Below are 16,346 nucleotides of genomic sequence, written 5' to 3' on the forward strand. Positions count from 1 at the left end.
CAGGATGTTAAGGCTGGGATTGTTGCTTACATAGCTAAAGTGATGAAGAATGACAAAACGTTTAATAAAGTAAACCAGAAAAAGTCCTAAAATTTAACTTTTAAACAAACCGACCTGAGTAAGTGGCAGGTGAGATGCGGAAGACTGGAGGTTGGCAAACGTGATGCCACTGTTTAAGAAGGGTGGTAAGGACAAGCCAGGGAACTATAGACCATTGAGCCTGACTTCGGTCGTGGGCAAGTTGTTGGAGGGAATCCTGAGGGACAGGATGTATATGTATTTGGAAAGGCAAAGACTGATTAGGGATAGTCAAGATTAGACTTACAGTGTGGAAACAGGCTCTTCGGCCCAACAAGTCCACACCGACCCGCCGAAGCGCAACCCACCCATACCCCTACATTTACCCCTACCTAACACTACGGGCAATTTAGCATGGCCAATTCACCTGACCCGCACATCTTTGGACTGTGGGAGAAAACCGGAGCACCCGGAGGAAACCCACGCAGACACGGAGAGAACGTGTAAACTCCACACAGTCAGTCGCCTGAGTCGGGAATTGAACCCGGGTCTCAGGCGCTGTGAGGCAGCAGTGCTAACCACTGTGCATGGCTTTGTGCATGGGAAATCATGTCACACAAACTTGATTGAGTTTTTTTGAGGAAGTAACAAAGAGGATTGATGAGGGCAGAGCAGTAGATGTGATCTATATGGACTTCAGTAAGGTGTTTGACAAGGTTCCCTATGGGACACTGATTAGCAAGTTTAGATCTCATGAATACAGGGAGAATTAGCCATTTGGATGCAGAACTGGCTCAAAGGTAGAAGACAGAGGATGGTGGTGGAGAGTTGTTTTTCAGACTGGAGGCCTGTGACCACAAGGATGGTATTGGATTCTCTACTTTTTGTCATTTACATAAATGATTTGGATGCGAGCATAAGAGGTAGAGTTAGTAAGTTTGCAGATGACACCAAAATTGGAGGTGTAGTCGATAGCGAAGAGGGCTATCTCAGATTACAACAGGATCTTGACCAGATGGGCCAATGGGCTGAGAAGTGGCAAATGGAATTTAATTCCGATAAATACGAGTTGCTGCATTTTGTGAAAGCAAATCTTAGCAGGATTTATAGATTTTATGGTAAGGTCCTGGGGAGTGTTGCTGAACAAAGACACCTTGGAGTGCAAGTTCATACTCCTTGAAAGTGGAGTCGCAGGTAGATAGGATAGTGAAGAAGGCGTTTGGCATGCTGTTCTTTATTGGGAGTATTGAGTACAGGAGTCAGGAGGTTATTTTGCAGCTGTACAGGACATTGGTTAGGCCACTGTTGGAATATTGCATGCAATTCTGGTCTCCTTCCTATCGGAAAGATGTTGTGAAACTTGAAAGGGTTCAGAAAAGATTTACAAGTATGTTGCCAGGGTTGGAGGATTGGAACTATAGGGAGAGGCTGTACAGGCTGGGCCTGTTTTCCCTGGAGCATCGGAGGATGAGGGGTGACCTTATAGAGGTTTACAAATTATGAGAGGCATGGATAGGGTAAATAGGCAAATTCCTTTCCCTGGTGTCAGGGAGTCCAGAATGAGAGGACATAGGTTTAGGGTGAGAGGGGAAAGATATAAAAGAGACCTTAAGGGGCAACATTTTCATGCATAGGGTGGTACGTGTATGGAATAAGCTGCCTGAGGAAGTGGTGGAAGCTGGTACAGTTGCAACATTTAAGAGGCATTTGGATGGGTATATGAGTAGAAAGGGTTTGGCGGGATATGGGCCGTGTGCTGGCAGGTGGGACTAGATTGGGTTGGGATATCTGGTCGGCATGGACAGGTTGGACCGAAGGGTCTGTTTTCATGCTATACATCTCTATTACTCTATGACTCTAAGTTCCTAAATTAGTTTGCAAACTTTGGGGCAGACACCAACAGTATTTGTTCAATCCCCATACATTGAAGCCTGCTTCCTTGTCTTACCCTGTACTTAATATGAAGTGACGTTCCTTGCATTACATAGCCACTCTCTAAAATAGAGAGTTGCCTATGATATTTACTCAGTCCATGAGGGAGAAGAGAAAACAAAATGTATCAAATAAAAGTGATAGCAGGCATTTGAGATGTGCAAACAGGAAGGGCATGCAATCATAAGCTATTTAAGAATTGTACATTATGGGACTATGCCCATACCTCTCTTTATATAAGAAAATGAACGTCAGCCCATTTTGGATTTCTGTTCAAACATCATTACGATCATGGAGAAGCATTTACTTTGAATATTTTTTTAAATGCAATTTTTATGCCTGGCTATTAGATTCAGAATTTATTACAAGGAATTATTATTCCAAGCAGAAATTTGTAGTTACCCACAGTTAATTAAATATATTTACCATGCGCAAAATACATAATGGAAATAGTTTTGTGATTTTATTTTTACGCTGATGCTGGTCTGCAACACAATCAAGTATCATCAACTAAATTGTGTAGTAAAGTCTCATGATTTTCAAACATTGTTCCCTCAAATAAACAATGGCAAGTACATTTGTTGAGTAATTGTTTAGAAGTTTAACTGAAAAGTACAGAGGCAATAGTCTACATACAATTTTAATGGTTGATTCTTTTTTAAAATTCTGAATGAAATTATGTAAATATGTGTATTTTGTGAAACATTGGTTCAAAAGTAAGTGGTCACCTGATTCTGGAATTGTCACACAAGTTTGTTTGGAATTGAATTTAAAATGTCATCTCTAGTTTGCTTCAGTCTTGGAAATAACTCTCATTGTAAGTTGTATAAGTTGGTGAGGCCGCATTTGGAGCATTGTGTACAGTTTTGGTCACCCTGTTATCGGAAAGACATAGTTAAACTGGAAAAAGTGTAAAGAAGAATGTTGTCAGGACTTGTAGGCCTGAGTTATTGGGAGACGTTGGTCAAGATAGGATTTTATTCCTTGGAACGTAGGAGAATCAGGAGTGATCTTACTAAGGTGTATAAAATTATGAGAGGCATAGATAGGATGAATGCATATAGTCTTTTTCCCAGGGGTGGGGAATTGAAAGCTGGAGGGCATTGGTTTAAGGTGAGAGGGGAAAGCTTTAAGAAGGACATGGGGGGCAATTTCTTCAGAGTGGTGTGTTATGACTGCCAGAGAAAGTGGTTGAGGCAGGTACAGTAGCAATATTTTTTTAAAAATTGGATAGGTATATGGATAAGAGGAGTTTAGAGGGGTGTGAACAAAATGCGGGCAGTTGGAACTAGTTGAGTGGGCACCATAATCGGTGTGAACCAGCTTGGGCTGAAGGGTCTGTTTTCCACGATGTATTATTCTATGACACTAATAAAGCCTTTTCGAGACTAAGTTAATTAAATTTCATTGCAGGACGTTTGCTGAGGGCTAACCAAATTTGTTTCAACTGGGATCGGCTTGCATCTTGGATAAACCTCACAGAACAATGGCCGTACAGGACCTCTTGGCTGATTCTATATCTGGAAGAAACTGACAATGTTCCAGATCATCTCACCCTGAAAAATACCTATGAAAGGTAAGTATTTAATATCCTTTGTGGTTAGTTAAATTAATTCCCCATTTCAAAAATACTTGTCTTAGTGTACAGAGGAACCTTGATTATCCAAATATCAATTATCTGATTATCGGATTATCCAAAGGAGATCTCAAGGTCCTGATAGAAACATTGCAGCAAAGAGGTGTTTCCAACTCTGATTGCGTCTTTTGTTTACAGTGATTAAAAGTGAACTTGGCTTAATGAAATACTGCTGTGAACAGTCCTGGACTGATGGGAGCCCAGGCACTGTCTCCAAATGACTGACCTCCCACCCTCTCTCTCTCAAAAAACTTTCCCTGGAGTTCTGCACAGGAGTGTACCCCAAACCCCTCTTCCCCAGATAATCTCTCCAACATTGTACTGTTCAGGCAATGGTGGAACCTGTCAAAAGACTGCAGAAAAAGTGTATGTGCGCACGTATGCGTGTGAGAGAGAGTGTGTGCGTGTGCGCACAGTATTTGGAGACATCCCCCCTCCCCCCCCAAAAAGGCGGCGGTTGGGAATGGGGGTGAGTGGAGGGCCGTGTTGAGTGGAGTAAGGAGCTCACGCTCTGTGTGGTGCTGCCCCATCTCCTGAATGGAGAGCAGACTTAATAGAAAACGCCAAGCCCCAGAGGAGAGGCATTGAATCAATTAACTGAAATAGTGCCTACCCATCTCGTTTGGATAATCAACATTCCTGTATATTGGCTACTTTGTACTGTTGTCACAAATAGGTCCTTTTTCAAAAACAGAAATTACTGGAGAGACTCCAGTTTCAGTTTCATTTCAGATCTCCATCATCTTCTATTTCTTTTGTTTTAAATCCTTTTTTAGCTTTGTTTCGTTCTGCACTAAGATTTTTGTTTTAATTTTATTCTACAAAATTGTAGTGAATTTGAAATATTAATCTTTCACTTTTTAAGTCTCTTTTTTTCTGCCTTTTTTTTCCCTTGTACAGGGGAACCATAATTATCAGAATGAGATGGGCGGGCACTATTTCGTTCGGTTAATTGATTAAATGCCCTTCCTCTCGGGCTCAGAGTTTTTAAAGACTGCTCCATGTTCAGGAGACTCCAGCAGCCCACAGCGCACGTGACCCCCACCCCCAACCCCATGCAACACAGCCCCCCCAGTGCAAAGCGGGTGAACCCCACCCCTGCCTGCCCCTAGAACCCCGCCCACCCGCGCTCACACACCCCCAATCTTGTCCAATTCTCCCCGTCCCAACCCCTCCCCAACCCTGTCCAACTCCTCTCCACCCCAACTCCGTCCAACACCCCAACCCTGTCCACCACCCCTTGCCTCCTCTCCAGAGCAGCCGGACTATACACCAACAGCAAGACTGCTGCTGCAGCTGCCTTTGTGGGTTAAGCCTCCAAGTAGAATGCGCGTGCGCACACACACCGTTTTACTACAACTTTTTGACAGGTTCCACGTTTGCCCTGTACAGGAGAGATTATCTGGGGAAGGGGTGGGGGGGTTTAGGCTACACCCCTCTGTGGAACTCCAAGGAAAGTGTTGGGAGAGAGAGAGGATAGGAGGTCAGTGATTTGGAGACAGTGCCTGTTTAATCACTGTAAACAAAAGATGTGATCACTGTTGGAAACATGTCTTTGATGTAATGTTACTATCGGGACCTCAAGATCTCCTTCGGATAATCCGATATTCAGATAATTGGTATTCTGATAATCTTTTAAGATTTAGGAGTCACTATGTGAGTGAATTCACATTCCACTATAGTGTAACCAAAGCATCCATAGGTTCAAATAATGTCATTTTGGGTGTTTTTTTTTGTACTTGATTCTTGAATTCACATGTAATTTCGTTTTTGTAAACATTCATGCTCCTCCCATATGAATTAGATTAGATTAGATTCCCTACAGCGTGGAATCAGGCCCTTCGGCCCAACAAGTCCACACCAGCCCTCCAAGAGTAACCCATCCAGACCCATTTCCCCTGACTAATGCTGTTAACTCTATGGGCAATTTAGGACGGCCATTTCACCTGACCTACACATCTTTGGACTGTGGGAGGAAACCGGAGCACCCGGAGGAAACCCACACAGACATGGGGTGATTGTGTGGAGTTTGCACAATCACCCCAGGTTGGAATCGACCTTGGACCCTGGTGCTGTGAGGCAGCAGTGCTTACCACTGAGCCACTGTGCCACCCGGTGACATAGAATAGAACTTGCTTCAGTCAAGTGAAATATGAATGTCATTAAATTCTTATTCCATTCACTTCCTGGTTTTCCAGTTCTACAAATGGAAATTTAAATCATCCTGTGCTTAGTCTACTCATTGTTAGTAGAAAAACCTAACACAAGACATCAAAGAAATCTTTGAACTGTAAGAGTTTTTTGCTGGAGATTTGGGGAATCGAAACGATTGATCAGTCATGATGTAATTGAATGGTGGAATAGGCACAAAGAGCTGATTGCCTGGTTGTATGTTCCTAATTTGTCCAATGTTGATCTTCTACTGATTTCCCAAGCATTTTTTTTCTTATTGTTCATGGTGTCCTTTTCCTATATTGCTCACTCATTTTGTTATTGTATGCTTCAATTCAGTGCTCAAAAAGCTTAATTCTCCTAATGTTTTTGTGCCAAAGTTCAAACTTGTGGTTCTTTGCTGAACTGCTTCACATGATTGAGTACCTCAGTTGTCTTGATGACCAGGTCTGGATACAGTATTGCAGATGACATCTAACTAGAGCACAACACAGTACCATCTTCCTTCTGATGGAGTGTTTTAATAATTTGAAGATTTTGGACAAATTTGAGATTTTTGGAATTTTGTGTTTCCAAGAGCTGTGGTCTTAGTTGTAAAATATGTTCAACATTGTGAATTATAGTTTTCTACATTGTAAAACCATGATTGAATACAGGAATAGTTCAGGGAAAAAAGGTAAAATATGCAGTTTAGCGACCTTATTTAATGGACAGAGCAGGTTCAAAGCACTGAATGGCCTAATCCTGCTATTTCTGATGTTCGTATGTACATAATTGCTGGTAAAATGCTTGCTTACTGATGGAATAATTGTTATGAAAAGATTTTTTGCTTATTACATTATTTTTAATCAACTTTTTTTCAGTATAGACCAGTTAAAACTAATGAACATCAGTAAAATATTGAAAACCACAAAGAACTACTCAGCCCACAAGCACTTGGTTACACTCCCAGTTGCAATGTAGTTTGCGGTTGGGTGCACAGCTGGTGAAATGCTTTAGTCTGCCTCATGTGACACATCAGCTAAGAATTCAAATCAAATTCTGTAGAACAGCCCTTTTTAGATGTTAATACCAAAACCATTTCTGTTTTGTAGCGAAGAATTGAATGAAAAATAGCTGTCATCAATACTCCAAACCAAAGGAGTAGCCATGGGCACCCGCATGGGCCCCAGCTATGCCTGCTTCTTCGTAGGATATGTGGAACAGTCCATCTTCCGCAGCTACATAGGCACTACCCCCCACCTTTTCCTCCGCTACATTGATGACTGTATCGGCGCTGCCTCGTGCTCCCACGAGGGGGTTGAACAGTCATCCACTTTACTAACACCTTCCACCCCGACCTCAAATTTACCTGGACCGTCTCAGACTCCTCCCTCCCCTTCCTAGACCTCTCCATTTCTATCTCGGGCGACCGAATCAACACGGACATTTATTATAAACGGACCGACTCCCACAGGCTACACCTCCTCCCACCCCGCCCCCTGTAAAAACGCCATCCCATATTCCCAATTCCTTCGTCTCCGCCGCATCTGCTCCCAGGAGGACCAGTTCCAACACCGAACAAACCAGATGGCCTCCTTCTTCAAAGACTGCAATTTCCCCCCAGACGTGGTCAACGATGCTCTCCACCGCATCTCCTCCGCTTCCTGCTCCTCTGCCCTTGAGCCCCGCCCCTCCAATCGCCACCAGCACAGAACCCCACTGGTCCTCACCTACCACCCCACCAACCTCCATATACATCGTATCATCTGTCATCATTTCTGCCACCTCCAAACGGACTCCACCACCAGGGATATATTTACCTCCCCTCCCCTATCAACGTTCCGAAAAGAGCACTCCCTCCGTGACTCCCTTGTCACGTCCACACCTCCCACCAACACAACCTCCACTCCTTGCGCCCACACCTCCCCCCTTACTTCCCTCCAAGGTCCCAAGGGATCCTTCCATATCCTCCACAAATTCGCCTGCATCTCCACACACATCATTTACTGCATCCACTGCACCCGATGTGGCCTCCTCTATATTGGGGAGACAGGCCGCCTACTTGTGGAACGTTTCAGAGAACACCTCTGGGACACTCGGACCAACCAACCCAACCATCCCGTGACTCAACACTTCAACTCCCCTTCCCACTCCACTGAGGACATGCAGGTCCTTGGACTCCTCCATTGCCAGACCATAATAGCATGATGGCTGGAGGAAGAACGCCTCATCTTCCGCCTAGGAACCCTCCAACCAAAAGGGATGAACTCAGATTTCTCCAGTTTCCTCATTTCCCCTCCCCCCACCTTGTCTCAGTCCCAACCCTCGAACTCAGCACCACCTTCCTAACCTGCAATCTTCTTCCAGACCTCTCCGCCCCCACCCCCACTCCGGCCTATCACCCTCACCTTAATCTCCTTCCACCTATTGCATTTCCAACACCCCTCCCCCAAGTCCCTCCTCCCTACCTTTTATCTTAGCCTGCTTGGCACACATTCCTTATTCCTGAAGAAGGGATCAATCCTGAAACACGATTCTCCTGCTCCTTGGATGCTGCCTGACTGTTGCGCTTTTCCAGCAACACATTTTCAGCTCCGATCTCCAGCATCTGCAGTCCTCACTTTCTCCTAGTCATCAATACTTTGTCCACTAACAGTACATTTTCTTCTGACCAATGAATTAAAAATGAGACAAATTGAGAGAGAAAATCCATTTAGGTTATAGTGTACATTAATTTTTGAATTTCTAAGTGTCTGCCAAAGTCTTTATCTAACTTGCTATATTAGGGTTGATTGATCACTTAGTATGTCTTTAAAGAATTTTGAATAATTTTGTCAATTAAGTAAAATGAGTTGTTACCATTGCATTTCTGTATGGTTTATTCTGCTTGTGGGGTTCTGGTTTAAAAAAATGGGAATTAATCTATTTAGAACTTGTTCTAGATGACAATATTGCAACATTATCATTTCTCTGAGCAGTTGCGTTATAAATAAAAAAAAATTGCTTCATTTTTTAAAATTCTGAATGTTTTTAATTTGCTCCTTTACAGATTGCGATGATACAAGTGGCATGCTTGTTAAAGGATCTTTCACAACAGGGTAACATTTCTGACAGTCTAGTAATATGATTTTTTAAAAAAATTGTTCAATAATATTTTTATGATTTTCTTCAGAATTTCCAAAAACATACCAACTACCAAAGATGTGGAGCCACTTCTAGAAATTGACAGTGACATTCGGAGCTTTGAAATTTTCCTATCTTCAAGAATGCCAATTCTTTCAGCACGTGATGTAAAAGTATTTCTACCATGTACCGTGAATTTGGATCCTAAACTGCGTGAGATCATTGCAGGTGAGTACTTTTCAATTGGTATAATTATATAGGCCAGGCTCATCAGCCAGAATCTTTGAGAGGCACCTGTAACTTTCCTATAGTTAACATTTTTCTTTATCTGTCATGATCCTAGCCTGAATTATATTTTCATAATCAAAAACAAGAGATATGATTAGTTTCAATTGACTTTAATTCCATTCTTAACTGGTTAATGTATATATTCTGACTTAATCCTAATATTTAATGATAGTGAGCTCCATTAATTGTCTTCCTGTATAAAAAAGTTGGCTTTGTAATCAAGCTGTGTACGAAATATACAGCATACAAACAGGGTGCTGGAATATGCCTTGAACTTGGTTTGCATTTGGATCTGATTATAACACCAGATCCACAGTCCTGCACACCTGATAACATTTCATTTCTTTGCTCACTAATCATCAAACCACCTGTGTCTTATAAATATTCAAAGTTCTGCTTCTATCACCTGTTCACACAATCACATGGAGTAAGGCAAAGCCTGAGTGAGCATAGATTTCTAAGAATTTGGTGCAGTGTGTAAATTTAGTTTGGAGGAAAAGAGGTGCTTTTCTGCTTTTTATTTTGGTTTGTAATTTTAAAGGTCTTTGTAAGAGGATACACTAAAGCCCAGGGATTGGGGTCCCAACACAAAATAGTGATATCACAGGTGGCATGGTGGCTCAGTGGTTAGCACTGTTGCCTCAGCACAATGGACCCAGGTTGGGTGACTGTTCTACTCATTCTACTCATGTCTGCATAGACTTCCTTCAGGCGTTCTTTTCCCTTACACAGCCCGCTATACAGGTTGTGTGTGGTCATGTTAAATTGCCTCATAGTATCCAGGGTTGTGCAGGCTAGGTGAGTTAGCTATGGTAAATGTGGAACTACAGGAATTGGGTGGGGAAGGTGGCATGCTATTTGGAGGGCTAGTCTTTCCTGAGTTGGTTAAATGGCCTTAAACTCTACTGTAGGGATTCTGTGGTTCCCACAATGGACAGGGTGCCTTGTGGGCCCCCAGCTATTTCTTCACAGGCCAAGCAGGTGGTTGATTTATACGAGAAGTTGGAGCTGGTGGATATTTGGAGATGTCTTCACCCTACTGGCAGCGACTTCACCTTTTTTTCAAACCCACATAAATGTCACATGAGGATTGACATCTTTCTGGCTCCCTCGGCCCTTCTGGATTCGATTACGTGTTGTAAAATTGGGAATATAGCTATCTCTGATCATGTGGCAGTATATTTGGAGGTTAAGGCCAAGAGTGAGGGGCTAGGTTTGCAGCATTGGCGTTTGGACCCTTTTCTCCTTAAGGATTCCAAATTTGTGGAATACTTTTTGAAAGAGTTCAGGAATTCTTGACCATCAACTCAGACATGGCTAGTAGTCCGTCTATATTATGGGAAACTGCTAAAGCCTTTGTTAGGGATTAGCTATTTCCTATTTGGCTAGCCGGAAATGACAGAAGGAGGAACAGCAGTGTCTACTTGAGACGCTATTGAAACCCGCCGAGCTAGTACGTTTAGCGCGGCATTCGGTGACTAAGCTACAGCGGATCATAGCCCTCCGGCTGCCTTGAATTCAATACTGACACAAAATGCAAAGAAAGAACTTGCCTTTGCTAGGCAAAGGCTGTTTGAATATGGGGATAGGCCAGGGAAGTATTTAGCGTACCTGACTAGGAAAAAGCATGCTCCCCAATCCATTACTGCAATCAAAGACAGCACCGGGGTCCTCACACCCGATGCTAAAAAGATTAATGAGGCTTTTTGGAGCTTTTACTCCAAATTGTATCGGTCTGAAGGTTGCGAGAACAGGAGGGCTAAAATGGATCCTTTTTTTTAGAACCTGGACCTCCCAGGGGTAACCTTGGAACAGACCTCTCTCCTTAATGCCCCCTTGACAGTTCAGGAAATACATGGGGCAGCTAGGCAACTTCAGAGTGGGAAAGTGCCCGGCCCTGATGGTCTTCCGGGTGAGTTTTATAAAGAGATGAAAGGGATTCTGTCAGGGTCATTGTTGGAGATGTACAATCACCCCTATATGCATGAATGCTTACCACCATCTTTGAGAGAAGCTAATATTTCCTTAATTCTTAAGAAGGGGAAGGTTCCTGAGGATTGTGCCTCATACAGGCCCATCTCTCTATTAAATTCAGATTTCAAGATTCTGTCCAAGATCCTGACGCTGAGATTGGAAAGGGTATTGCCCCATATTATTAGAGAGGACAGACAGCTATAAGAGGGGCCATAGGTCCCTAGTAACATTAGAAGGTTGCTGAATATGTCAGCAATGATAGATTCAGGGGTTGGTGATTTCCTTAGATGCAGAGAAAGCATTTGACCGGGTGGAATGGCTGTATCTTTCTTATGTCTGAGAACAGCTTTGCTAGGTGGGTGAAGGTTTTATATCGCCACCCTCTGACCGTGGTCATCACCAACAGGGTGATGTCTGGGAATTTTACGATTGGTAGGCGTAGTTGGCAAGGCTACCCCCTCTCACCGTTGTTGTTTACATTAGTGATAGAGCCGCTGGCAGAGGTCATTCATTCGCTGGCAGAGGCCATTCATCAGAACATCCACATAATCGCTCCAGAAGTGGGATCGAGGGCACACAAGATTACATTGTATGCAGATGACGTCCTTCTGTTTTTATCGAACCCGATGACCTCTGTACCCCACTTGATACAATGTATCAATTCATTTGGGGCTATTTCAGGATATAAGATTAACTTTGCAAAATTGGTAAGGATGTGCCAGAAGTTGAAGGTGGCCCAAAGTTCCCTTTTAAGTGGTCACTGGCAGGGTTCTGATACCTAGTTATTAAGTATTAATAATAATTATTAACATGTTGTTGATGAATAAGATGAGGACCGTTATAGACCACTGCCGGAACTCCATTGCCATTAGTATAGTCAAGGCATGGAGGGCGATGTGTCAGAGTGAGGGTTGTTTATCAAGACTTTGCCACTTAACCTACAGTTGGCATGCTGGGGTTCCAACCAGGGATGATAGACTCAGAGTTCAAACTATGGGCAGCGAGAGGAGTTTCTTGTTTGGGAGACGTGTTTGAGGGGGAGGTTATGACGTCTTTTGAGTAACTGAACTGCAAATATGGTTTGGCCAGCAGAGACCTTTTCCATTTTTTTCAGGTTATGGATTTCATTTAGAAGAAGACAATGCTTCTCACTAAGCCCTATAAGCCTGATAAAGAGAGATTGTTGTTACGTACCACAAGCACCCTTTCAATTAGTGCCCTCTATCGCCTGCTGGGTGCCAGGATATTAACCGGTTATGTGAGGTCTGGGAGCAACACCTAGGAGTGGAGATCTCTTCTGAAACATGGGAGGGCATATGGGAAAATACTCGAAAGATCTCAATCTCTACTAGGACATGCGCTATGCAGTTAAAAGTTCTGCACAGGGCTCATCTGGCACTAGACAGTCTGGCGAAGTTTAAAAAAGGGGCATCTTCAGTGTGCCCCAAATGTAAAATAAGACTTGGTACTCCTACACATTGCTCTGGACTTACCACAGTCTCCATGTTTATTGGAGTGCTGTGGCGGGAGAGATAGGGAGGGTATTGAGGACTGATATCAAAGTATACCCGATATTTCTCCTCTTAGGTCGACCAAATTTACCATCTTTAGACGGGCATGGGAAGAAACTATTGTTGCGTACTGTGCACGGAAGAATATTCTGATGAACTGGGTGTCTGAGAACCCACCGGGCTTGCTGGGATGGCAGAAATGAATTATGGAGCGCATTCCCTTGGACTTTTTTTACAAAAGTGGTGCACCACACAACAGACCATTTTTATAAGACATGGCAGCCCTAATTGAGTTATTTGGATATAGATTTGTCAGCTATCTTAACGAAGTCATTTGTTTAACCAGGATGGTTAGATTTGTCAAGCCCTGGACCCTGGAGCGGGGGGGGGGGGGGTCTCCTGAGTTAATATGGTTATGTATACAGTGCCCGTGTTCCTTTGGGAGTTTTGCGCATACCTGTTCTGTATTTTGTGTTTTTTTTTTGTTTGCTTTTTTTTTGGTGTTGCTTTGCAGTGTTAGGGTTTGTTTTGTATTATAGGTTAGGTTAGTAGTAAGTAGACAGTAGTTGTATTGTAATTTTTTTTCTTTTTATTATACTGATATTTGTTTTTGATTGTTTTTTTCAATAATTTTATATGTTTGTAAAGTTAAAAAAAACTTGCCAATAATTATATTTACAAAAAAAAGCTTTCTTTTTTTTCTATAGGTCAAGACCCTTCAGGATCTTTTGTGTTTCAATCAAATAACCTCTTTCTCTACTAAATGCTAACATATACAAGTCTGTCCAACCTTGTTGCTTCATACTATTTGCCAATTCAGGTATTAACCTCCTCTGAACTACTTCCCACAAATTTACATCCTTCCTCAAATATGGTTATGAACATTACATACAGGGCTCCAGGTATGTTCCTGATTGATGCTCTGTATAACTGAAGAAATAGATTTCTAGTTCTGTAAATAATAGGTTGGAATGAGGTCGTTTTAAGCCTTAGATAATATGGTCTGTACATCTGACCTGGATTTCCCACATTTCAACTTTAAACTGAAATTTGGATTAACAATTTAAATCAATACAGGTAATTGCTCCATCACCACTATTCATGACTTCAACAGCAGACTTTATTTTACTTTGATATTGTTTCTAACAAAGGATGATAATGTTCAATTGTCATGGCAGTATCCATGCAGTAAATTCTCCAATCTATATTACATCATTATTTTGGGTTTACCTATATTCCATTTCTGAATAGGTATGGGCTTATCAGAGAAATGAAGGACCAGCTTGATTTGCTATATGCTGCTCTAATCATTCAGACTCTTAATATCCTTTTGAACTTGTACCAAATGCATTTTTTATTACTATAGAAAACTTCAAACTGAATATTGACATCCAGAAACTGGGCAAATTATTTTCTATTTTGTTTACAATTTTTTTATTTGTTGAAAAAGAAACAAAATTGTGGGTGTTGCACACTCATTATGATTGTCTTGAATTTTCTCCAGACACTATGTGGATTCACTGAATTGCTAGACTTTAATCAATAAACTACACAGACTCTCCATTTCATTGCAGAGGGAATGCTGCACTTCTGGAATTACTGGCTATTGGATAAGTTGGTAAATTAAACTTGGTTTTCTTCCTTAAGTTGATATAACCAATCTCATGGCATCATTGTGGAAGAATATCAGGTTCATTTCCTTCAGTCTCCTGGTCAATATTTATCTTTCTAAAAAGGACTGTTTGAAAAAGAAATTGAATGTTTTATCATTATCATGTTGCTGTTTGTGGGGTCTTTGTCAGCATGAATCGGCTACGTTTTGTTTCGTACAACATTGTTCCTATGCTTCTGTTTCACTGACAATTAATCACCTGTCCCAGGTAGCACGAGAGGTAATTTCCATATATAAGGAACGTGGTTTAAAGTTTTTAATAGACAGCTAATGTACAGACCTTTTGGACTAGCTCACAAAGCCAATGGGTTTGTTTTGCCTCGCTAAAAATGTGTTTGTGAGCATTAGCTGTGTTAAATAAAACCTGTCTTTGTTCTATGCCTGCAGATATCCGAGCAGCTAGGGAGCAGATGTCCAGTGTAAATATCACGGGGATTCCTTATCCTGCGCTACCCTTTCAGGAAGCTCCACCTCGGGCTGTGTCTGTGTTCAGCCAGGCACCGTCTGTCTGCTCCTCCTCAGCTTCTTTCAATGGTAATGTAGTGTCACCACAACATCCCAGCAGCTATTACAGTGGTATGGTTGGGCAACAGCATCCATTTTATAATCGGGTAAGTAAACTAAAATCTATTATCATGTAGTTGCAAAATGACTGTGGACTTGTTAAAGAAAAGTATTGAGTCGATCCTTCAACATTCCCATATAGCCATACCCTCTCATTAATTTATAACCATGTATCACTTTGTTTGACATTGTTTATTTTAAGTTTAATTCATCATTAATTAGGATTTGAGTAGTAAACATTCTACACATATGAAAATGAGATGTCATTTGTCACAACCAGCTGTGGTCAGTGAGCTGTAGATTAATCTAGCTTGTGCAGGCACCTTTTTAATTTGTAATGATTCAAGTTAAAGTAGACCAGCAGTCAAGCTTTGATTTAAGGTTTAGCTTGTTGTCAGTTATTACTGGGAGTTACTTTGTGGTAAAATTATCAATAAAAATTTACAGATTCCAGAAAAACCAAAAGACAGCTTGTCAGAAGGAAATATCAATAATTTTCTGTGGGATACTGTTGGAGTCCATTGTTCAAATTCCATATTTCTCCAGCCAAGGCATTAACACTTGAAGTCAGATCCAGCAGCTGAGATTGCCTTTGTAATTGAATAGGTAATAGTTTGTACAGAGCATTTACTCGAAGCTGCATTTTATTGGAGAGAAAGGGAAGGTTCCTGATTTCTTGCAGATGTAGCACTTCGGCTGCCCATTAGTGGTTTCACTCTTGATTGCTCGCATGCGTTGTCTTTCTCAGAGAGTTGTTTCAGATAGAATCTCTCTTTGCCTGGGCAGCTTGCCGTTGAAATCACTTTGAGCTACAAGACATTCTCATGTCTGAGAATGTGTCTCTAATTCATACAGAACTAGCAGTGTTATAGATCAGGTGACTTATAGCAGCCATGTCTCTAGCATCTTGGCCATTTACAGAGAGATTAACTTTTAAAACTTGCTATATATAAGTTTTTCCCTAAGAGGTACTGGGCAATAACTGCACAATCATGACGCATTCCATATGTTACGTGGTTTTTTTGTGTGACTTCATTCGATTTTTCATAAATTGTTTTCTTTTCACCTGTTCCCTTCCCATAGCCATATTTTGCCCCTCCTATTTGTTACGTGCCAAGGCAATACTTTGGTAGTTTGCAGCATCCCGTTTCACGTTCATCAACTAAAACCAGTTTGTCAAGAGAACAGAACAGTAATCTAGTAAGTATTGCAAATGGAATAAAGTAAGAGGAATAAAGGAATATAGAGGTGCGGAAATGTAGAATGTTTTTTTTTCTAAAGTTCTGAGCTGTGTCTGTGAAACTTTGTTTCTGTTAGGCTTATGCACATTACAAAATGCTAGTTCAATACCAAATATTAAAGAAGTACTAATTTTTCTCTGTTTTTGCCAAAATAGCACATTTGCAACGCAGTCACGCTTTGCTTTCATGGTAGTTCCTCTTCCCCATTTTAGTTTTGCAAAAAATGTTTTTTT

The 16,346-nt window shown here is 41.7% G+C and overlaps 1 protein-coding gene across 3 annotated transcripts in view; it reads left to right on the forward strand.

Annotated features, from left to right (window-relative positions):
- LOC132834381 (kinase D-interacting substrate of 220 kDa-like) overlaps positions 1-16,346 on the forward strand; it is a 148,465-nt gene that overhangs the window by 108,545 nt on the left and 23,574 nt on the right. For all 3 annotated transcript variants that reach the window (XM_060853243.1, XM_060853261.1, XM_060853252.1), the window contains exons 22-25: positions 3,364-3,526; positions 8,913-9,091; positions 14,696-14,919; positions 15,956-16,072. In XM_060853243.1, coding sequence (XP_060709226.1) covers positions 3,364-3,526; positions 8,913-9,091; positions 14,696-14,919; positions 15,956-16,072 — 683 coding nt within the window. The remainder of the gene's footprint in view (positions 1-3,363; positions 3,527-8,912; positions 9,092-14,695; positions 14,920-15,955; positions 16,073-16,346) is intronic.

The sequence above is a fragment of the Hemiscyllium ocellatum genome, chromosome 3 (genome assembly GCF_020745735.1).
Source record: "Hemiscyllium ocellatum isolate sHemOce1 chromosome 3, sHemOce1.pat.X.cur, whole genome shotgun sequence".
NCBI classification, from domain to species: domain Eukaryota; kingdom Metazoa; phylum Chordata; class Chondrichthyes; order Orectolobiformes; family Hemiscylliidae; genus Hemiscyllium; species Hemiscyllium ocellatum.